This window comes from Cucurbita maxima, unplaced genomic scaffold (assembly GCF_002738345.1).
Source record: "Cucurbita maxima cultivar Rimu unplaced genomic scaffold, Cmax_1.0 Cma_Scf00030, whole genome shotgun sequence".
Taxonomy (NCBI): Eukaryota; Viridiplantae; Streptophyta; class Magnoliopsida; order Cucurbitales; family Cucurbitaceae; genus Cucurbita; species Cucurbita maxima.
In genome coordinates this window covers 2,026,518-2,049,907 of record NW_019272046.1, presented here as the reverse complement: position 1 = coordinate 2,049,907, position 23,390 = coordinate 2,026,518, and the positions used below count along the sequence as shown (strand labels likewise).

The following is a 23,390-nucleotide window of genomic DNA, read 5'->3' as shown; positions in this document are numbered from 1 at the left end:
CATCATACACAACCAGAGAGAGCTGGGGTAACTGTCATGACCCGCTCTTTAAGGTTTCGAATTACGGATCACAATGTGAGTTGATGTGGAGTAGGTGAAAAATACAATATTTTATTTATTTATTTATGTTAAATTCTTCTGTTTCATTTCCTAATTTTTTCCTTCAATACTCTTTCAAATTCTTCCTCAAACCCTTTAAAATTACTAATTTTCTTGCAAAATTTTTAAAAACCTCCTTTTATCCTAGAAAGTTGACCAATTATGAAATAGCTCGGAGCAGGATGCTTGCATCTCATCTTCTCTCTCGTAAGTCAACTCATTAGCCCGATGATTCTTCCAGAGGACCTTAGTTAGAGGAGTGCCCTTATTGCATAGCTTCTTACTCTCCCATATGAGAATTCTTAGTAGTTTATCCTCCTATATTAAGTTCTCTTTTAAGGAAAGTGTCTCATGGCCCTATGACATGCAAGGGATTTAGATTGTACTTGTGCATCATTGAAACATGAAATATGTTATACATGACAATAAGGGCAAGTGGCAACACCAATATTTAGGCCATAGGCCTAATTCACTTTAAAATCTCGAATGGGCAGATAAATCTCGAGCTCAACTTGCCATTCATATTGAACCTTTTAATCATCACTGAAATACGCATGTTCCAATGACCAGTGCTCCATTTGAGTTGACATGAAAATTATACAACAAGTTGTGCGTGAGAATTATTCTACTACTTAATGTCCCTCAATTTTACAACTTTTAAAACGGGGAAGCCAATATTTTGAGTAACATCTCCAATTGGTCCCAGTTTGGAAAGTAAAGGAGTCGAATATTGTAAAAAAACAAAAAAAAAATTATCTTTTCAATTATGTAAGTTGCAATTTAATTCTATGTTTTTCAAATTGGTCCTACACTTCGGCAAGAAAGGGGATGATAGTAACTAGGCTCGTTGGAAACCCAATTTACCAAAAGGGAGGCATAAAGATTATAATATTTATAAATGCAAGTGCACAGTGCAAAGTGTGCTGCCAAATAGAGTATTAGGTGATGCATAACCAATATATGAAAAGAACACAAAATCATCAATGATAAGCCTACAAGTGTGGATCACACAGCTGATATCATCAAAACTCAATTAAATTACCAAACCCGTTCACACATTCATCCCCAGAACAAAAGGATCCACACTTACAAAGAGTCAAAAACAATGGAAGCAACTGCAATTCTCCATCAACGCAACCGCCTTGCTTCCCTCTCAGACTCGAGTAGGGTAAGAATATCGCCTTCCCTGACAGGTCCCTTCACATTCCTCATAATGTAACGATTCTGATCATCAAGAAATTTGACTCTCACTTGAGTCACCTGCCCTCTGGATCCAGTTCTACCCATTACTTTGACTACCACAGCATGCTTGATCTGTGACTCCATTCCTACCCAAACACACCTATTAAAAAACCAAACAAACAAATCTTATAGCAACAATCAGAGTGAACCTTTTTCCGTATAATGGCACTTCTCTAAGGATTTGGGTTTTGAAGTACATTTAAATCAAATGATATTAGCAAAAGTACTTTTTATCAGATTATCAATTGCTAACCCTACTTCATTCGATTGCTAATTATTCCTAAGGAAAGTCATACTACATAGATGGCCAACATAATTTAAACCCAATACATCTATTTTTTCAATGGCCTCATGGCTACTAGGTGAACGCATTGTGATTGCGTGTTTTTTTGACAAATCTAGCAGCCAAAAGTTATTTGCAGCAACTTATTCCTCACAAAGAAATCAGACATTTCCGTAAAGCATTACAAATCACTTCCACACACAATAAAGGCTGACATGTTCGTCAGTGATTTTGAAATGTAATTATCATACTGTAAAATTTAATTCTGAATAACTAAGAACAATCAAAGGTGATTTTAAACACGAAGAAGTGCTTTTAGACGTCATGCTAAAACAATACATCATCATCTACCAGAAAACACATGGCGATAATTATAATTCCAATAACTTAACAATTTAAAACATCCGAGGAAGGCTAGTTCTTCAACTCAAAGAAAGCGAAATCTCTGTTAACTCAGTAACCATCTCCTTAATACGAAGACCTATAGCAACAGTTCTTAAGTTTCCTGTTTAATTACTAATCGAAAATTATCAGCCTCGTATAAATTCAACTACAGAAACAAAAGAAATCAACGATTAACGGAAACAAAACTGGGAAACAGCTGCGCACTTAATCAACTATCTGGAAGATAAATGTAAAGATACAACAGTTTAGAGAGAAACACCTGAGAGCAAGAGATGGAAGACGATCGAGGAAGAAGCTTGTGCGGCAATGCGGCAACGAGAGAAGAATTGCAAGCTAGGGTATACGTTTCTTATAAAGTGGATTGGGCCGGGCCGTGTGAGTTGGGTCGATGGGCTGGAATAGGCCTTTTTATACCCATAATTTCATCAACTGTTCATAAATGTCATGTGAGTTGCATATATGCTCAAAACTCATCATAATTTCACTAATTTGCCCATAAGTGAACTTTATATTAAAAATAATAAAATATAATTAAAGGGAAAATTAGCAATTAAAGAAATAATTTCACTAATTTTTTGTATAGCCTCGTTTGTAATGCTGACTAGCTTGGTTCCCACTAGTTCTCGTTCACCTACTTCATCTCATCACAACGGGGACCTACACCGTTTTCTATACAATGATTCGAACGGTGCCATCTTAATAGTTACTTGGAAGTTGTTGTTGTACGAGAATTCCATCTAATGTAATTTGGTGTCCCAACTTCCAATGAAATCCATAACGGATGCTCACAGCATGTCTTCTAGAATTTGGTTCAACCACTCCGTCTGACCATTCGTTTAAGAATGGAGGGCAGTACTGAAGTTGAGGCAGGTACCCAACGCTTTCTAGAGTCCACGCTAAAATGCTGACGTAAAGCATAGATCTCGGTCCTACACTATCGACATTGAAACTCCATGCAACCTCACAATTTCTTTCACGTACAATTGAGCCCAATTGTTTAATGTACATGTTGCCTTGCCCAGTAGGAAGTATGCTAACTTTGTCAGCCAGCCGACAATTACCTAGATTACTGTATATCTCTTCAGTGTTCTAGGTATACCCACTATGAAATCCATAGCGATATTCTCCCACTTCCGTTCCGGTATGCTTAGAGGTTGTAATAGTTCCGTCATTTTCTGGCTAGGAGCTTTTACTTGGAGGCACACTAGACATTTACTCACGAATTCCGCCATATCCTTTTTCATACTTCGCCATCAGAAGTGTTGTTTCAAGTCTTAGTACATCTGGGTACCACCTGGATGTATTGAGAAAGGTGAGTTGTGTGCTTTAGTTAGTATTTCGTTCCTTAATTCTCCCATAACTGGAACACATAGTCGTCCTTGACATAGTAGTCCACCATCTTATGATTTAAAAAAGCTATCTACTGGGCTCGTTGTTAGCTAACTAAGTATCTTATTTAGGCTGGGATCCTCTTGTTGTGAATCTATTATCCTTTGCCTGAGCGTGGGTTGAACTATGAGTTGAGCCATTTGTGCTACAACCGTCTTAGTTACTACATCTATGTCAGCTCATTCGAAATCCACTTGTACTAGGGTGGTACAGGATATCTATATCGTAGTCCTTCACCAATTCCAACTACCTTCGTTGTCTCATGTTCAATTCTTGTTGGGTGAAAAAGTATTTTAGGCTTTTGTGGTCAGTGTAGATTTGAGTTTTTTCGCCATACAGGTAGTATTGCCAAATCTTTAATGCGAACACCATTGTGGTCAATTCTAGGTCGTGCAGGATAGTTTTTCTCGTATTCTTTTAATTGGCGTGATGCGTACACAACAACCTTACCGTGTTGCATCAATACTCAACTTAGTCCCCTTTTTGAATACATCATTGTATATTACATATTCTGTTGAGCTTTCTGGGACCGTGAGGACTGGAGCTGACATTAGTCTTTGTTTTAGGTCTTGAAAGTTGGCCTCACATGCATCATTCCATCAAAAAGTTATGCCCTTTCTTGTCAACTATGTAAGAGGCTAGGCTATTCTAGCAAAGTCTTGGAAATATCTTCGATACTAGTTTGCTAACCCCGGAAAACTTCGTACCTCTATAACCGTAGTTGGGCTTTTCCATTTAGTGACGGCTTCCATCTTAGTGGGGTCCACTGAAACCTTGTCCTTAGACACTACATGTCGTACGAATGAGACTTATCGTAGCCAAAATTCACATTTGGAGAATTTCGCGTACAACTTGTTCTCCCTTAAGATAGTTAAGGCTTTTCAGAGATGTTCCAGGTGTTCTTGATCCATTTTTTAGTATATTAGGTCTATGAACACGATGACAAACATGTCTAGGCACTCATTGAATACTCGATTCATTAATTTCATGAATATAGTGGGGCATTAGTGAGACCAAATGACATCACTACAAACTCGCAATGGTCATATCTATTTGAAATACTATTTTCGGTACGTCTCCATCATTAATCTTAATTTGGTGATAGCATGATCGAAGACCTATCTTGAACAATACTATCGTCTCTTGGAGTTGGTCGAATAAGTTCTTGATGCTTGTGAGTGGGTATTTGTTCTTTATTGTTTTCTTGTTTTTCTCCTTATAGTCAATACATAGGGGCATCGAGTCGTCTTTCTTTTTCACAAACAACATTGGCGCACCCCAAGGGATACGCTAGGTCGAATGAAACCCTTGTCTAGTACGTCTTGTAGTTGTAATTTCAGTTCTTTTAATTCTGTTGGAGTCATACGATACGGTGCTTTAGAGATGGGTCCAATTCCTGTTTTGAGTTCTATTCCAAAGTCTACCGCTCGTGAATGAGGAACTCCTGGTAGATCCTCTGGGAAGACAACCGAGAATTCGTTTACTATGGGTACCGTATCCATTGTTTTCTCTTTTCCTTTTACGTCTTCTGCACAAGCTACTATAGTCCACCCTCCCTATTGTACCAAGCGTTTGACTTTCATCATTGACACTATCATTTGGGTGACTCCCGTGCAGGTTCCTTTAAATTTAAAGTTTGGTCTGTTTGGTGGCGTAAATGCCACTTCTTTCTTATGGCAATCCATTCTTAATATGATGTCAAAATCCGTCATATTTACTACTTTCAGGTCTACACTTATGGTTCGTTCTGCTCCATTACTTGTCTGTCTTTTACCCTATTCTCAGTAACTAGGTTTACCCCCGTTGGGTACTAACAAATAACATATGCAATAAGGGTTCTACTAGGACCCTACTGGACTAAAAAAGACATGGATATAAAGGAATGCGTAGAACTAGAATCAAATTACGTTAATGCATAATGTCCCAGTATAGACTGCATCACTCTCACTCGATATCAAATGTTCCAGCGTCCCTACTTGTGGATGCATATGCCTTTGACTGCGAGCCGGTTTGCACAATTTGATTTGTGCTTGTGATCTGTGCTNTTCTCTTGAAAATCTTGAAAATTTTCTTAAAAACCATGTGAGTGAGAACAAAACATGTTGAAAGAACAAGTAATATAACTATATCGTTGGTAATGTCCGTAAATACCTGGGTATCAGGTGCTAAGCCCTAATATGAATTATGGGTACCGGACGTTACAAAAGTAGCTCGTATTTACCACGATTGAGAACGACAACGGTAGAAGCGAATCATATGACCATTGGAACAACCTTAAGAAACTATGCAACATAGTTGGGCGAATATGAACCGATTAGATTAAAGATTATTTTTTTTTTTTTTTTTTTTTTTTTTGTGCTTTATGTGATCTAAGAAATAGCTCCTTAATAAAGAATGTATGAATGAACCAAGCTAGATTAGAATGCTAAAGCTAGAGCGCTATTCACATTAACCCATGTTAGTATTTTCTAGTAGACTAAACATCCTAGGATCGTGAGCGGTGAATAAAGGTCTACACCTAGCTGCACCCAGAGAATTGAATTAGTTTTAAAGGGCTAACCTCAAGCGACTTGCAAATGTGAGATGAGATTTAAACCGCCTAAACACCCCCGAGTACCTAGCAAAGCTTCATTGCACTACATAAATTTTACAAAAACTTACGAGACCACTAGCAACATGAATGGAATGAGTTTAAGGTGTCACTACTATGTAGAAGTGTTCATAAGCTCATAAGCCAGTCTTGAAAGGGGACGAGGGACTACATAAGTAGATGATAAGAGGAGTTACTACTATGTGTAGAAGCAAGTCAAAAGCTCGTAAACCAGCATCGAGAAAGGATGAAGGACTACAAAAGTAATTAATTGATGAGTCACTACTGTGTGTAGAAGCGAGTCAAAAACTGTAATCCAACCTTGTGAGGGGGCGAGAGACTACATAAGTAATTAACGTGAGGAGCTAAAATTGTGTGTAGAACTGGGTCGAGAGCATGTAAACTAAGCCTTGAGAAGAGATGAGGGACTATATAAATATTTAGCTCACATCAGGTGCCACACTAGTAAGTGAAATAGTCAAGGATCCTTTGAACTAGGCTCAAACTTCCTAGAGCCCAAAGAAAAGCCCGTTGTAATGTACTAGATTAAGGATGCAATAAGAGCGTACAAGTAAGTTGTTTACTAAGTATTATTATACTCACCCTTTACCTCTTCTTTATTTTCAAGTGTCCACATGCTAGGATTTAGGGTTTAGGGTTTAGTGGTACTATCTAACCATTAGATTTGGTTTGGTATTTAATGGGTAAATATGAAAAGAATATATATTAAATAATTAAAGTTTAGATTGGTAGATAATAGGGACCTACAAACTAAATAAATAAAGAAAAGAAAAGGGTAAAAAGGGAAAATGTGGGGGGAAAAGAGGGAAAGGAGTGAATGGACGGAAGAAAGTGAGGTCTGGAACACGCAGAATCCCCGACAAATCCTCCCATTTTCGATGCAGTTGTCTCCTCTCCTCCTTCTCCTTCGCCTTCTCCTTCAATATATATATATTGTTTTTTTTAAAATTATTAGAAAAACGAAAAAAGGAAAAAAAGTAGAGTAGAGTAGAGCAGAGGTAGGATTGAGAAAGGTAAGAAAAAGAAGGAAGGTAGAAGAAACAAAAGATGCAGAGGGCGCAGGCGGCGGCAGAGCAGGCAGGCAGGCAGCTGCAGCGCCCCCCTCTGCCTTTCATTACATATTTGACTCCTACTACTCTGTTTCACTCTGTTTTACTCTGTTTTACTCTGCCACTCTGCTGCTACTGCTCGTCTTCTATGTCGGCCCTCTTTACGCACGCTTCCCCCCCGCGCCCTCGCCCACCCAACACCATCTCCCCTCTAACCTTCTTCTTTTCTTTCAACGTTTTTGAGTTTCATTAACTTGTTTTCATAAATAAACATGTAATTTATTACCCATGAAATTCCACTATAAATTCAAATATTTAAATAATTCAACGCCGGTTTTACATCGTTTCTCTGACTACACCATCCTATCCAACTCCTTCCGTCAAACTCTCATCAGACAACCCAATTCACCTGCGCCTCCTCAACTCAACCACCCCCGCGCCCGTGGAACCCAAAGATTATGGAGCGTTTCGCCAGAACTGACCCCATTTTCCGGCCGCCCGGCCAAAATGCGGACACGGGAGGTTGGTTGTTCTAGTTCTACTTGTTGGATGATGAAAGTCTCACGTTTTAAGTTAGAGAATGGTCATAAGTTTATAATCTAATAATATACTCTCCATTGGTATCAGAGTCATGCCTTAAACTTAGCTGTGCCAAAAGATTGATAAATCCTCAAATGTCGAACAAAGGACTCCAAAGGAGTCGAACCTCGCGTGCTTTGTTCGAGGGGAAGTGTTGGATGATCAAAGTCCTCTATTGGTATGAGGCATTTTGGGAACCCTAAAACAAAGCCATGAGAGCTTATGCTTTTGGACAATATCATACATTGTCGAGAGTCGTGTTCGTCTAACACTACTCAAAATGTATAATTATGCAAATAATTTAATAACTGATTTTTCTTTTCCAGTAATTTCAAAATTGATAAATTTATTTATTTTTCTAACAAGATTATATATTTATATATATAGGAGCCTTTTTTTCAAAATAAAATAATATTTAAAAATTATTTTTAAATATCACAATGGTTAATAAATTATCGAGTTTTAACCAATCTTTTACTATCTCAATAATTATCTTCGTATTTTTACAATGATATAATATTTTGTATGCGTAATAATCTATCCAAATTATTTTTATTATATTATAAATAATTTTGCATTAATTAACAATTAATTATAATAAGATTTGTGATTAATGTCCTGAACATTGTCACTTGACATGGATGTATCACATGTTTGACATGAGATGTTTCTAAACTCTAAATGAAAAGACATTAATTTTTTTTTTTATAAGCAATTCAAGATGAGTAGGTGGTACGTTCAAGGTCGGAAAGACAATTGATGTAATACGATTATTATTTTATGATTTCACCAAAGCATCCGCTAATATTTTTTTAAGTGGCTTTCTGAATTGATAATGGAAGATGAACTAACCTCCTTAGAATGATATCGAAATTCCTAAACGTACTTTCACTATACAGAAATGGCATATAATATATGAAAGTCGAAAAAGGTTTGTTAAAAAAAGGAGACAATGTTGTCAACCCACATGTGGTGCATATTCTTTGTTAAATTAACACTAAATTTTCAAGAATGCCACAATCATCATCAAACCATTTTCCTTTCTATGTTGGGTGGCGTCTTGAGAATATTTCTATCTACGACCATTCTTGATATTCTTTCTTTAGTGGATGTTTAGAGTCTCAACCACGCCTTCGCTATCGAAAGAATATCACACCGCAGAAAGATGAAAAATATGAGAAGTCTCCCTTAGATGAAAGAAGAAGGAAATGAAGAACAGGAACGAAACGAAATGAGACGTTTCTAGCTCGAGTTTCGGATGAGCTTCTCCCAATTATGTCTGGTAACTAGGGGATTAGCCGGGATGAGAAGACCTAGCTTTCGGCCAAGGGTTCGACATGAAATTCACAATGAGGGTTCCAAACCTCCTCTAGATCACATTGGTACGTTAGAAAAAGGTGGGCTTGGTTTAGTCGAGGATAAGGATGGTATTTATTACTATACACTAAGCATAGATAAAACATGTTAAAATGACTCGTGTTGATTTGTGAAAATAGTCGTGAGAGAGAAATTGATGAATGGAGGTGGTGTGAGGAGATGAACAAAGATACGTGTTTTCCTTAAAAAGGGGAGTGGAAAAGAAAAGAAAATGAAGGGGATAGTGGGAATAGGAATGATTACGGATGGGGGCATATTATTATTTAGTTTTTTAAGGGTAAACAGGTCATTATCACATGGAATATACAAAACTAAATAAATAAATAAATAACAGACACAATTAAATGCAGCACTATTATTATTATTTTTATTATTATTATTATTATTATTTTCATTCCTCAATCTCTAATTATCATCAACTTCCTTCACCCGCGTGCCGCCCAAAGGTGTCCTTTTCATTCCCATATCTTATAAAATTCACTTTTTTTAATATTTAATTTTTAAAATATTATTATATGAATATAAATAATTATAATTTTTTAAATAATTAACTCTGAATCCTCGGATTACTAGGGTTACTAGGGTCACCAAGCCAACGAACCCAACCACGTTATGAGGACGGATAAAGAATATAATCGATTAAACTTTATGGAATTATTTTATTTTATTTTATTTTTTTGTAATATGAAAAGACTATAATTTGATATTAAATTTGAATTATTAGCACAATTTTCAACATATTATTAATTTAATTAGTGGGGGGAAGAGTGGTTGAGAATCCATTTGAAAAAGCTTTCATTTACTTCCCATAAAAGAACAAAAGAAATAGAGCACAAAAAAGAGGCCAAAAAATTACAACAAAAAAGGCTAAGTCCTCATCTTTTTTAATCTCTTTCTCTTCTAGAGAGAGTCCATCGTCGTCACACTTTCCCGCTTCAAAGTCCCAATAAGATGTAATAAACCAACGTTATCGGTAGCGCTATCAGCATCCCAAATATAACACTGCAACACACAATTCAAACAAAAGAATTCCAAAATTCATGTAAAAATAAGAATAATTGGTATTATTAAGACTAAGATTGAGATCGAGATTGAACCCGGTGCTTAAAATGTCGGGATGAACGTTGTATTCCTTGGCAAACACGAAAGGGACAATCCCTTGAGGGAGAGCCGCCTACAAATGAAACAAATGTTAATAACATCCAATTAAACTCGTAAATGGATTGTGTTTGTTTCATTTTCTTCACCTGAACTATGGCGATGTGAAGCAGAACTCCTTTAAGCCCAACGGCTATGGAGGCAGCTGCCATCACTGCTGGACCGGTGATGAACCGAACCGCCATTGCGAACGTAGCAATCGTGTTTCCACAGGCAATGATCTTAGGCTGCAACGCCATGAACAACCCTACATACAATTCAAAAACATAACTCCGTTCAAGATAAAATAGTTTACATCTATGATCAAAAGTGTTCGAGATCGAAAGAAAGTTGATACCGAGACTAAACATTGCCATCCCGAGCCCGGCATCAGATAAAATAGCGATGGATCGAGCAACAATGGCTGGCATCACAATGTTCCACCTAAAGGAGATCAAAGACCAAGCAAGGCCAATCAAGCTAGAATAGGTATTGGGATTTCTGATCAGCTTCCTCCAAACCATGATCAGAATCAACCTTGTCATCACACTAGCCGGCGGCATGGCAGTTGGCTTGGACTCCGCCGTGTCGTCTCCGGATTTCGGATGGAGCTCGGCGGTGGAGCTGGATCCAAGCTTGGATAACACTGGCCCACCGTCGTGTCCTCCGCCGTTCACGGCGGATTTGTTCCCAAAACTGAACTCATCCCGACCAAACTCATCAAAATCTAAAATTTCAGCATAAACAGATCAATACCCTGAAAAAAGGCAGCTCCTTTTGACAAAAAATGGGACAAACTCGGAAAAAAAAAAACAGGGGAAAACATTCTTTAGTGACCCACTTGAACAAAGTACAAAAATCCAACACAAAAAAGAACAAGAAACCAAAATCTTAACTTCGTACCTTTCTGGTTCATCCCACCAGCGCCGGCGCCGTCGTAGTCCCCACCCCGGAAAACGTTCAACCCACCCTCAGAAACCGGCGACGCACTCGAACTCCAAACAAACATATGTAAATCCTTACCCCCATCTCCACCATGGACTCTTTTCTTCGCCGCCGCCGCTGGTCCAGTCATCGGAGAAAAAAGCCCACCGCTCGCCGGCGCCGGATACCCATTAACATTACCATTTATCGCCCTCCCTTTGAATCCACCACTTTCCTCATCAAAATTCCCAAAGTTCCCATAATTAGAATGCCTCGGACTCGCATTCCCCAAAAAGAAATCCGAATGATTAAAACTCGAGCCCCTCGGAGTCGGATTCCTCGAAGACTGCAGAGAATAAATCTCCGCATTCGTCAAATTCGACGGCCGAGGCGTCAACGAAGCTCCGCCGCCACCACCTCCTCCATGCGACCGCCGCGAAAAAACTTCCGATCGAGAACTCGCGGATTTCCTGACCACCACTCTCAACTTCCCATCTTCCCCAATTTCTGCCTCCGTCTGCAGCGGCTCTTTCCCATCCAAAGACAAAATATCCGAATCAACTCTAAACGAAACAATCTCCCCTGCAGTATCAGGAAACTGCTCTGCAATCAACAATCTAGCTCCCCTGTACTCAAACAAAAACAGCATCAATGTGTACCAAATGATGCACTGAAGAACAACGATTTGGACCATGAGAGTACCGGTGGAGTCGCCGTACATACCCTTCAAGAGGGGGATTCCCATAACCAGAGTATTGGGCAGAGTCGAGAGTGAAAACAGAGTAATCGCCCATTCTAGAGAGCCCTTCGAGGAGAGATGCGACCAAACGGCGAGGGCGGCGAGGACGATCAACTTCTGAAGGGTATCGGCGGCGATGAATCGGAAGTTCATGGAGAAGGGGTTGTTGGAGGAAATGAAGTGGAAGGAGAGGAGGGGGACAGCGAATAGTGCGACGAAGCGGTTGATGCCGGAGCATTGGTCCGGGGAGAAGATTTTCCACCATTTGACTGAACCGTAGGCTAGGATCATGGCGACATAGAGAGGGACGACAGCCGTGAGGACATGGTAGAGGTCGGAAACAGAGATCATTGTCGTTTGTTGTTTAAGATGCTCTGTTTCTTTGGGTTAACCCATTAGGCGGAGGAGGAAGAAGAAGATTAAGTCCGGGGGAAACGGTGAGGTGGGGAGGTGTATTTATGGAGGTATTGTAATGGCGGACAGAGTGAGGGGAGAAAAAAGCTGATTTTTTTAGAAACTTTTAAGTGTTTCAGAATGGAAAAGAGAAAATAAAGTGATTCTGAGGAAAGTGAGAGTCCAGGAGCTTCATGAGATTCTTCAGGACATTATGCTCTCTCTTTTCTCTCTTTTAGAAATTGTATTTGAGGTATTATAAAAAAATAAATGTGAACACACATATGCATATACATATATATATATATAGTCCACATTTACTCGTACTAGGTCTCTGTCTTTGACCTCTCGATTGAGCAGTCATTTTTCGTATCTGTGGTGCGCTCTATCACCCTAAATCTAAGCGACGGAAGCGCCACTCTCTTTGTATACTTTCGCCGTTTGACGTATCCTCCTTACCATGGAAACTGTATTAGCATTTCCAGATTTGGGAGTGTTAAGTTCCGGTGTCATAAGCCTTCATTTTTTATAGGGCAAGTAGCGTTTTCGTATAAAATAGTCAAATTGGGTCAAAGTAAATTCAAATGGTTAGACCCAAGCTAAGAAAGCCCAAGTTCACTAAGATCCAAGCCCACGTTATTCTTTGAGATTTACTTTCTTTGTTCACTACACATAGTCAATGAACATACGCGTGGGCTAACTAAGTAGGCTCGTTAACGTACCCCTAACTTTGACTATTGGCTACCACATACTCACTTTGATGAAAACAACCAGAAAAGATATGAACACAGATAATATCATGGTGTATGCGTCCGTACATAACATTCTAAGTAGGTAATCCATGACTAATGCAGCATGTATGAGGTCTCACATTTAAAATTCATGGTTCAATGAGACGATGCACACATGATATTTTATTCAAGCTTAATCATAGTGTCTCGTAAGATATAAACATGGTCATATTAATATAGCAATGTCACGATCTAAATTTTGAGGCATTGAAAACAAGGTCGTGATTGACAAACTATGCAATGCAAACATGTATGTATGAGAAAACATTAGAAAACTACCGTAAAACTTTGCGTGATTTTAAGCCATTCAACATTTTAAAAAACCGATGTAAAATCGTATACATGTACTTATGTTCAATTTGTTCATAAAAGAGGGAACACGATTGGGATACAAAAGATGTATATGATATGACAAACTACAAAAATATGTTGACAAGATAGACGCTCCAGGTTGACAAAAATATTTTTACCATCGATCTCTCACTGTACAATTACTATTAATTCATGAGGTTTTATTCCTTTACTTTATCGATATAGGTCTACAAGTTTGGTGAAGGAACCCCACACAATAAAAGCCTAGAATGCTTTGCCCAACTCAAGTTTCATACGAGAAAAAAATTACGTCATACGAACATATTCCTATCATATGAAGGAAGGAGACGCTGACTGTGGTCAATGGTTAACGGTCAACATTGCCTTTGACCAATGAGTAGGCTGTTTGACTCTCTTACATATTTTGACCTCTTAGAGTCCGTTTTTTTTATCGTTATTCTTTATTTTACTTAAATTATGACTTATTCAAGAAATTTAGAGGTATTAATTGCATTGAAAGCACAAAAATCAAGGTCGTGAAACTTTACCGGCCATACTTGTAGGAATTAATTGAATATGATATGAAATGAATAATTTGATCATGTAAGTTAAGACTAAGCACGTTTACGGTCTCAATTATGTAATAAAGACTTCAAATTATCGATAAGACTCAAAATGAACAAAATGCTCCAAATGCATGATTTTGGCTTTATGTTGACCAAATTGATTACGCTAACCCTGAAACTTTAAGATTTGATGATCTACTATGATAATGTGAGAACGTTAATTTTACTTTTAAGTATGATTATAAGAACTCTTTTTGAGATTAGGGTATAAATACATGTGATTGTTGTCATCTTTTCATGTTAAAGCATGTTTTAGTAGTTTGATTACATTTTTTTTAAAATCATGATGGACGAGTTTAGAACAAAACCTTAGTGCTCTAAGTTGGCGAGTAAAAAAACCGCTAAATACTACACCACATAAGAAGCCCCGAGCTTAGCTTACCTACTTAGAGTTGTTGTGATTCATACCACTAGAACTAAGATCACTTCCATATCCTTTTGGAAGTGCCATGAGAACTATTATGGGTATTTAGCTAACCCTAGTAGTGCACTCTGCCTCGATTGATGGGTAGGTTGATGACATAACAAAGTTCATGGATTTTTAATTAAATATAGAGGATGAATTTGTTCTTAAAAAAAGTTTTAAAAAATAAAATATTTAGAAATGGGTATCGCAAAAGAGGGACTGAAGTAAAAATATTTATAAGCCATTGTCACACAAAATCTAGTTTTAAAACTAATCCATACAAAATTTCAAATATAACTAAGAGATTCCCATAAAAAATTATAATACTAATAAATAAATAAATAATTCATAAAATGACTTACGTATATATTAAATCTTCATTTTTTTATTCTCATTTCATTTTATTATCGAGATATTACAATCAATTATATATTAGATTTTCACTGATGCAATTATTTAGTTTGAGTTAGAAATTAAATGCTAACAATTTTAACAATTTTACCTTAGTTACATGATTAATAGCAAAGAATTGGATTAAAAATTAGTTAAGATTATCTAATTAAATTACTAATAAAATTAAAAGAAAAAAATACAGAGATAAGAAAAAGAAAGATTTGGAAGTAACAATAGTTAACCAATAATATATGTGAACAGAATTTGCCATTTTTTAATGCATTTCCCCTGGTGAACCTAGGATTTTTGCTGCATACAAAGTATTTTTGTTAGAACGTTGATACAAAACTAATGAAATTCTTGAGTATACCCATTGCTCGAAAAATGATCTTGTCAGTATCGGTATAAATGATCTTTCCCCCGTGTTCGGCTATCCTAAGAGCAGTGTGTCTATTGATTTCACCATAGCGGCTTTCTCGAAATCATAATAACCTATTATTATTCACTTGACCAGATTGAAAAACATAGAATTAGAATAAATTTTATTAATTTAAGAATAGTTTGATTTTAGAGGATTTTTCAAACCAATTTAAATATGTATTCGACGGGAATATTCTATAAGTAGGTCGTCCTAGATCACCTCGAGTAAGTAGCGATTTCAATCGAGACATTACTTGACGTGAACAACCTAATGGTGGAAGAGGTGATCGAAAGACTGCGCAACGTTGAGCATAATGACTTAACGGTGGAAGAGGTGACCGGAAGATTGTGCAATGTCGAGCAAGGAAGCTCCACAAAAACTCTGGCGAGAGCAACGGGTCCTCTAGCGGCAAAGTCAGTAAGAAGCAATGGAAATCTCGTGGGCCCGTGCAGGGAAAAGAAGGGGATCAAAAGAAGTAATCGATGTGCTCGAACTGCGGGAAGAAAGGCCACTTGAGCAAGAATTGATGGAGCAAGCTCAATAAAAAAGAGAAGGTCCATGTGGCTCAATCTGAGAAGGAAGAGCAGGCTCTTTTCACGGTGAGAACATCAGTCTTATCCAATGTCCCCTATTCCAATTCCAAATCCACGGAGGTAACCGATGGCGTAACTACTCAGTGAGTGTTGTCGGTGAGGGGTCGATAGATCTCGAGGAAGAGCTCCAGCTGAGCGTGACAAGGACATCGACTGAGGAGCGAGTGTTCGCTCAAATTGGTGAAAGAGGCGAGCAGCAAGAGCACAGGCGATCGGTCCTCGAAACAGGGGCAACAAACCATATGACTGGGGCTAGGTCTACGTTCTTCAAGCTCGATTCAGGGATTTGCAGGACGGTGAAGTTCGTTGACGGCTCCGTCGTCAAGATCGAAGGGCGCAACACCATCCTGTCGGCAAGAGAGGCAAGCACCGCACGCTGACCGACGTCTACTTCATCCTGAGGCTCAATGCTAATCTTGTGATCCTGGGTCAACTCGATGAGGTCGGATGCTAAATTTCTATCGAGCGTAGGCTACTCAAGATCTACCATGATCGACGATAGTTGCTTAAGCAAGTTTGGTGCACGACAAACCGCCTCTACATCCTGGAGTTGGAGATTGAGCAGTCGGTCAACTTCTCTGCCAGGACCGAAGAAGTAGCTTGGAGGTGGCACACTAGGTATGGGCACCTGAGCTTCTCGGCTCTACAAAAACTACACAAGGAGGAGATGGTGTACGGTTTGCCAACAATCGAAGGCATGAACAGGCTGTGCAACGGGTGTCTCATTGACAAGTAGAGGTGCACCCCCTTTCCGTCTCAGGTATCCTACCGCGTCGGTGAGCCGTTGGAGCTCGTGAACGGCGATATTTGTGGACCCATCAAGCCGGCAACCCCAGGCGGCAAGACCCTCTTCCTTCTAATGGTCGATGAAAAAAGCCGCTTCATGTGGCTGATCCTGCTGCAAGCAAAAAAGTGAGGTGGTAGAGGCGATTAAGCGCATTCAAGCATGAGCAGAGACTGAATACGAGAAGAAGATGTGAGTGCTGCGCACAGACCGAGGTAGAGAATTCCCCTCGGTGAGCTTCGACAAATACTGCAACGAGCTCGACATGTAGCGGCATCTAAAGACGTCGTACTCCCCTCAGTAGAATGGGGGTGGTAGAGCCCAAAATCATACCATCATCGGGACGGCAAGGTCATTATTGATAAGGGTCGGGATGCTCGGGAGATTCTGGGGAGAGGCGGTCATGACAGTTGTCTATCTCTTGAATTGGTCTCCAATGCTAAGCCTAGACGGGAAGACGCCACACAAGACCTGGTACAATAAGAAGCCAACGATACATCATCTCCGAGTGTACGGCTGCGTCGCATACATGAAGATCATGCATCCCCACCTTGCGAAGCTTGATCCTAGGGGGCTAAAGGTCATCTTCATCGGCTACGAACCTGAGAGCAAGGCGTATAGGCTCTATGACCCTGTGGGGGGATGAGCTCACGTGTCATGCGACGTCATCTTTGACAAGAACACCTTCTGGCAGTGGAATGATGTGATCGAGGTGAACCAAAACCCAAATCAATTCACGGTGGAGTACTTCATCACCGAGCCGGGAGAAGGAGGAGCACAGTGTCTGGCACTGTCACCACCGCCAGCAGCTGCACTGGACACGCCTACGCCAACACCAACCACAACTCTTGCTACGCCTCTTGAACAAGTGGAGTTCACCACACCACGTACTGCGGACTTGACACTGAATGCCGATCATGATGACAGTTTGGTGGCCAGATATCGAAGGATTGAAGATCTACTAGGAGGGGGTGAACTACCAGGACTGGCGACGTGCGAGCTCAAAAAAGAAGTGGATGAACTGCATGCCATCAGCATGGATGAACCAAACTCCTTCGCCGAAGCAGAAAGGAACCTGTGCTAGCTGAAGGAAATGCAAGAAGAGATGACGTCCATCACTGAGAACAAGACGTGGAGTTTGGTCAATCAAGACGCCGAGCCATAGGGCTCAAATGGATGTTCAAACTAAAGCGGAACGAAGAGGGAGAAGTTGTGAAATACAAAGCTTGTCTGGTGGTGAAGGGCTACATCTAGAAGCAAGGAGCAGACTTCGAAGAGGTATTCGCGTCGGTGGCAAGGTTGGAATCCGTCCACCTATTGTTGGTAATCGCGACACATTGCTCTTGGGAGGTCAACCACATGTACGTGAAGTCCGCTTTCCTCAATAGAGAGCTGAAGAAGACTGTCTATGTTCAACAACCACCTAGCTTCCTGGACAACGACAACCCTGACATGGTACTGCACTTAAACAAGGCACTCTACGGGCTTTGGCAAGCACCACGAGCCTTGAATGCGAAGCTTGATAGTACCCTACTGTCGCTAAAGTTTAAGCACTGTGCCTCTGAGCAAGGCATGCACACGCATGGCCACGGTGAGTAGCGTCTTATTTTGGGAGTGTACGTTAACGACCTTATAATCACTAGAGGTGACATGAAAGTTCTTGGAAGATTCAAGAGGAAGATGTCAAAGAACTTCAAGATGAGCGATCTCGGCGTGCTCAACTACTACCTCAACATTGGAGTGCAATAGAGTATTGCCAGCATCACCATCTGCCAAAGTGCGTAAGTGAATAATCAGTTGGACACAGCTGAGCTAGCGGACAGTAACCCTACAAGGACGCCAAAGGAGGCCCGACTCCAGCTAAGAAAGGTCGGCACTACGATGACAGTCGACACGCAGCATTGTCGGGAGCCTGCACTATTTGGTAAACACACGCCCTTACCTCGCATATTCCAATTGGATATGTGAGTATTTATGGAAGCACTTAGGGAGGAGCATCTTGAGGCTGTCAAGCGCATTCTGCGCTATGTGGCTGGAACCAGAGGCTAGGGTGTGAGATACTGTGCAGGGAGAGGAAAGGAGAAGCTTGAGCTGGTTGGCTACAGTGATAGTGACATGATCGATGACGTTGATGATCGTAGGAGCACCAGCGGGATGATTTACTTCCTCTCAGGTGACGCGATCTGCTGTGCAGGGAGATGATTTACTTCCTCTCAAGCGCATCTTTGCTTTGTCTTCTTGCGAAGTAAAGTACATCGCCGCTTCGACGACGACAACATAGGAGTTTGTCTTGAGTGGCTGATGGAAGAACTCATCGGAAAAGAAGGCGATCCACCAATGCTTTACGTGGACAACAAAGCTACAATCTTCCTGATCAAAAATCCAGTTTTGCATGACCGGAGTAAACACATAAAGATCAGGTTCCATTACATCTGAGAGTGTGCAGATCAGGGGCTTATCAAGATTTACTTCATTAGAATAGAGAAACAGCTTGAACTACATTTTCACCAAGTCACCAAGTCTCTAGCGCAGGGAAAATTTTAGGAACTTCGTTCAAAGATCTGATTTCAAATAATAAGGTAGATATACCAAAACTTTAGGAGTAGATTGTTAGATAAAAGGCTGTGGCTTTTCTTTATTTAGGTTATTCACGTTTTCCTTAAACTTAGTTGAATTCTGTTTTTTAGGCTACCTGATTTAAACTACACCCTGAATTAAGGTACACATACAGGGGAATAAAGTATTTTTTGCTTGCCATTTGGGCGATCTTTAGAATGTAATTTGTTTTAAATAGTCAAATTAAATGAGAAACATAAGTACCGTGTTTATTTTAGCAAAATCAAATCTCAAGCTTTCGTACTCTCTGTTATTTTCTTATGCTTTCTGTTTTCATTCTTCTCCAACAAATTTTTCTTCGACCTGTTTTTTCTCCTTCAACAATTTTCTCTCACCAATGTCGATTTCCTCGGTCAATAGACATCAGCTCGCAAACCAACCACATCATTTACTCATCGTTGCACAAACCTATATAGTAGAATTGTCTGAAAGCTTGTAACCCAGCCCCATGTTGGTGCTACACTTCAGCCAACCCTTGATTGGGCACCTTCATGTGGTGATCACTACCTTGACACTTCGATGGTCTTCTTGCAGCTTCACTTCTCCATTCCCACTTCCAGCTGATTCTCAATCTCGACGAATGCTAGTCTTGATAACTCTTGTGAAACTACCCACTTTAGGCTCGAGGCAATGACCCAAGGAATACAAGCGTGCTTGCACCTAGGAGCATGTTCACAGGGTGAGAAACCCATTCACTCAGGCCCTATCCCACTCAAACTTGGCTGCCTCTCTACAGCAAGGTCGTTCCCCTAAGGACTTGCATTATGCTCAACTTGGCACTTGGTCAATGCTTGTTTTGTCTTGACCCTCGGCTTCTTTGGAATACACCCAACTGGATGTGTCTTCTATTTCATCTCTTGCCCACATTGGAAGCCCAAGCCCTTGGCAAATGAGCTTGGTTCTAGCTTGACAGGTAGATCTCTCACATTGAGGTGTCGAAACACGAAACTAATGAACTTCGGGGAGTCTTAGCTTGAACCCACAATCGATTCTAATTCTCACTCGCAACTATCCTGCCCATTTTGACACTCTTGACACTCTTGCAAGGTCTTAGTTAACCCTTAGGTTCTCTATCTTGTCTGACTATACACACAAAGTGTGGCTCTCATACCACTAACATGGTCGTACTTTTTCAACTGTGCGCTGCTGTGATCTTGTCACTTTCACTACAAGGCTTATGGGAAACTCAAGTCTCGTATTCATTTTTACCTGACTTCATGGCTTCGTTAGACCTTAAGCGAGATTTTTCTTCGTCAACCAAACATTGGTTGTGTAGAATCCAAGCTTGTTCGACCACACATAGTGACTGCTCGTGCATATTGAATTGTTTGCTAAACAAGGTCTTGGCCCCGCCTACACGCTTGTTCTACCGCACAGACCTTGACCTCGCTTGTGCACAATCCAAGTCATTCGAAACGACCTTGCCTCTACTTGGGGCCAAGGTCTCTCAATGTAACTCGCATCTCATCGACTCATCTTGGTTCTTAATTAACATGCCTCATACATCTTGATGTCATTCCATGTGACGGAGTGTCTTCGGCCATCACAGCTCACTTGGTCATGGCATCGAGAAATATGTGTTAGTCTCTGTCGCTATATGTGATTCGAAAAATAAAAATTTGTGTTAGTCTCTGTCGCTATATGTGATTCGAAACCTTGAAAAACATGTCATGACTGCGATAATTTCCAAAATTAGGGTTGAAGTAGAATTACCCTTTTAAATAGAAATATGTGGTAATGTTGGACAAAAGCTGAATGTAACAATGACATAAAATATTGTGTTAATGACTAAAAAACTTTATAAAACCTATATTACAATTATAACTCATTTTATTATTCTCAAAAGAAAAAAACATTATTTTTATTATTATAGCTAACAAGGTATTAAATAAAGTGGATTTATGTAACTTTGTTGACTTAAACCATATCCTTAATTGTTCCGTTAATGCCTAATTAATATGCATTAATTTTGAAAACAAACTTCATTAAGTCGTGAGCTTAACAATATAAACACACGTTTAAACCGGTGGTAGGTGTAGGATCACACGTGCGAACAATATAAACACACGTTTTTTTATTTATTTATTTATTTCCATTGCTGCCTTTTGTTGAACCAATCTTCTCCTCCTCCTCCTCCTCTCTGTTTGCTTTGTCTGTTTCTTTGCAGCTTCTTCACCGGGACTTATGGCGGTCCAGCAACCTTCTACTACTCACCTCGAGCCTTGGAACACGCTGCACGGAAAAGTGGTGATGGTCACCGGAGCTTCTTCCGGCCTCGGTCGCGAGTTTTGTCTCGATCTTGCTAAAGCCGGTTGTAAAATTGTCGCCGCCGCTCGGCGAGTCGATAGACTTCAATCTCTCTGTGAAGAAATTAATCGACTCGATTTTGCTTCATCTTCTTCCGTCTCGGCGGTTGATGGCCCACGCGCGGTGGCTGTGGAGCTCGATGTTAGTGCAGATGAGAAGAGCATCGAGAAATCCGTCAGAAATGCATGGGATGCGTTCGGATTTATTGACGCGTTGGTGAACAATGCAGGTTTTCGAGGTAGTTTTCTTCCGGATTCGAATCCTGTTTCTGTTTGAATATCTAGGAAACTTATCGAATTTTTAGTAGGGTTTGGTCGAGCTCGATTATAGACATTATTCGCTGTCGGAACTGTTGAATATTCAATTGATTGCTGCAAAATATGGATTATGACTTGATCTTCAAGAAGAGGGAAATGTCTGAATATACATGCTAGATATGAAAAAGAGGAGGCTAGATTTACTTAATTTCTTCTTTGATTTTAGTTGAAGAAGCTTATATTGTTAACTCTGTATTTCAATGGCCATTTCATTATACCATGTAGGTACTGTGAAGACTTCTCTAGAATTGTCTGAAGAGGAATGGGATCAAGTGATGGGAACAAATATTAAAGGATCTTGGTTAGTATCGAAACATGTGTGCACACGCATGCGTGACACAAAACGAGGCGGATCGGTGATCAGTATTTCTTCGATTTCTGGTATTGAAAGAGGGCAACTACCTGGTGGCCTTGCCTATGCTGCTTCAAAGGTAGCCATAAACACTTTGACAAAGGTAATGTTTCTTTGTATGAACTAGTTCTTCCTCTATATGTTGTGGGAGTGTTGTTTGTCTTTTAGTTTTAATCAACTTTAGTTTGTGTAAATCCAAGCTGGTAGGTGGGAAATGGGAAGGTATATATATGTAGTTTGTGCTTGAAATGTGTACTGAATTGGTAATTGCTTAGAAGTTAGAAGCATAAGTTTGCACAGTTTGTGTTTAGTTTATGAATTCATCATATGAAGAACTGTGTAGCTCATGAGATCAATTTTAAAAGTTGGATTGGCAAATTGTTTGAGATTATCAAAATCTTCATACCACCATCATCCCTAGAACAACCCAACTGGTTAACTCTTATGCCTTCTACCGAGAAGTCTGAGATTCGAATCGCTTTCCTTCACAATCTCCAACTAAACAAACAGTCGATGATATTTTCTTTTCAATTTTCACTATGCGTTCTTGAATGCGTGTGGTTCATGTTATACTTGATTTGGTTATGCAGGTTATGGCTCTTGAATTAGGGCCACACAACATCAGAGTAAATTCTATAGCACCGGGACTTTTTAAATCTGAGATTACAGAGGGACTTCTAAAGAAAGATTGGCTAAAGACTGTAGCATTCAAAACTACCCCTCTAAGAACATTTGGAACTTCTGATCCAGCGCTAACATCGCTCATCCGTTATCTCGTGCACGACTCTTCTAGGTACGTCTCGGGTAACGTTTACATTGTCGATGCGGGAGCTACATTACCTGGTTTCCCCATTTTCTCATCTCTTTGAAGAAAAAATTACTATTTTTCTACTATTTATTAGCTTATTAGTTGCAAGAAGTTTATCATCTTTTATGCTCCAAGTTTATCATCTTTTTGGAAGATTGTTCTTTTAGAAATTGATTGCAAGCCCCAGGATGTTCCATTGCTTTGTGCTATATTATTAAACAATTCCCATAAATTAAATGTTAGTGCAATTATTTAATTGGTTTCATGTCGTCTCTCGATTAATTTACACTTTTACCCTCCCCCAGTGAATAATAAATGAAATATACAAAAAAAAAAAAAAAAAAAAAAAAAAAAAAAAAAAAAAAAAAAAAAAAAAAAAAAAAAAAAAAAAAAAAAAAAAAAAAAAAAAAAAAAAAAAAAAAAAAAAAAAAAAAAAA

The 23,390-nt window shown here is 39.5% G+C and overlaps 3 protein-coding genes across 6 annotated transcripts; 1 reads left to right on the top strand and 2 right to left on the bottom strand.

Moving 5' to 3' along the window:
- Positions 1-974: 974 nt before the first annotated feature.
- On the bottom strand, positions 975-2,388 carry LOC111465883 (40S ribosomal protein S28-1). Of its 2 annotated transcripts, none has more exons than XR_002714303.1 (2): positions 2,289-2,388; positions 975-1,441 (listed from the first exon to the last, which is right to left on the bottom strand). XR_002714303.1 is itself a non-coding variant. In XM_023110329.1 (2 exons), the coding sequence occupies exon 2, from the start codon at positions 1,423-1,425 to the stop codon at positions 1,228-1,230; it is 198 nt and encodes a 65-aa protein (XP_022966097.1). In that variant the 5' UTR covers positions 1,426-1,427; positions 2,289-2,388; the 3' UTR covers positions 975-1,227. The 2 variants fall into 2 exon arrangements, 1 of the variants encoding a protein (XP_022966097.1); XM_023110329.1 differs by having other exon boundaries at positions 975-1,427.
- A 7,424-nt stretch (positions 2,389-9,812) lies between these two features.
- On the bottom strand, positions 9,813-12,403 carry LOC111465879 (probable auxin efflux carrier component 1b). Its single transcript, XM_023110320.1, has 5 exons — positions 11,075-12,403; positions 10,530-10,898; positions 10,282-10,439; positions 10,132-10,208; positions 9,813-10,036 (listed from the first exon to the last, which is right to left on the bottom strand). The coding sequence occupies exons 1-5, from the start codon at positions 12,183-12,185 to the stop codon at positions 9,970-9,972; spliced, it is 1,782 nt and encodes a 593-aa protein (XP_022966088.1). The 5' UTR covers positions 12,186-12,403; the 3' UTR covers positions 9,813-9,969.
- Positions 12,404-21,262: 8,859 nt separating this feature from the next.
- On the top strand, positions 21,263-23,178 carry LOC111465882 (3-oxoacyl-[acyl-carrier-protein] reductase FabG-like). 3 transcript variants are annotated; one of them, XM_023110328.1, is made up of 4 exons: positions 21,263-21,714; positions 22,019-22,248; positions 22,736-23,027; positions 23,087-23,178. In XM_023110328.1, exons 1-3 carry the CDS (start codon positions 21,354-21,356, stop codon positions 23,012-23,014), a joined length of 870 nt encoding a protein of 289 aa, XP_022966096.1. In that variant the 5' UTR covers positions 21,263-21,353; the 3' UTR covers positions 23,015-23,027; positions 23,087-23,178. The 3 variants fall into 3 exon arrangements, with proteins under 3 accessions (XP_022966096.1, XP_022966095.1, XP_022966092.1); XM_023110327.1 differs by having other exon boundaries at positions 22,736-23,029; positions 23,066-23,154; XM_023110324.1 differs by having other exon boundaries at positions 22,736-23,154.
- Positions 23,179-23,390: the final 212 nt, after the last annotated feature.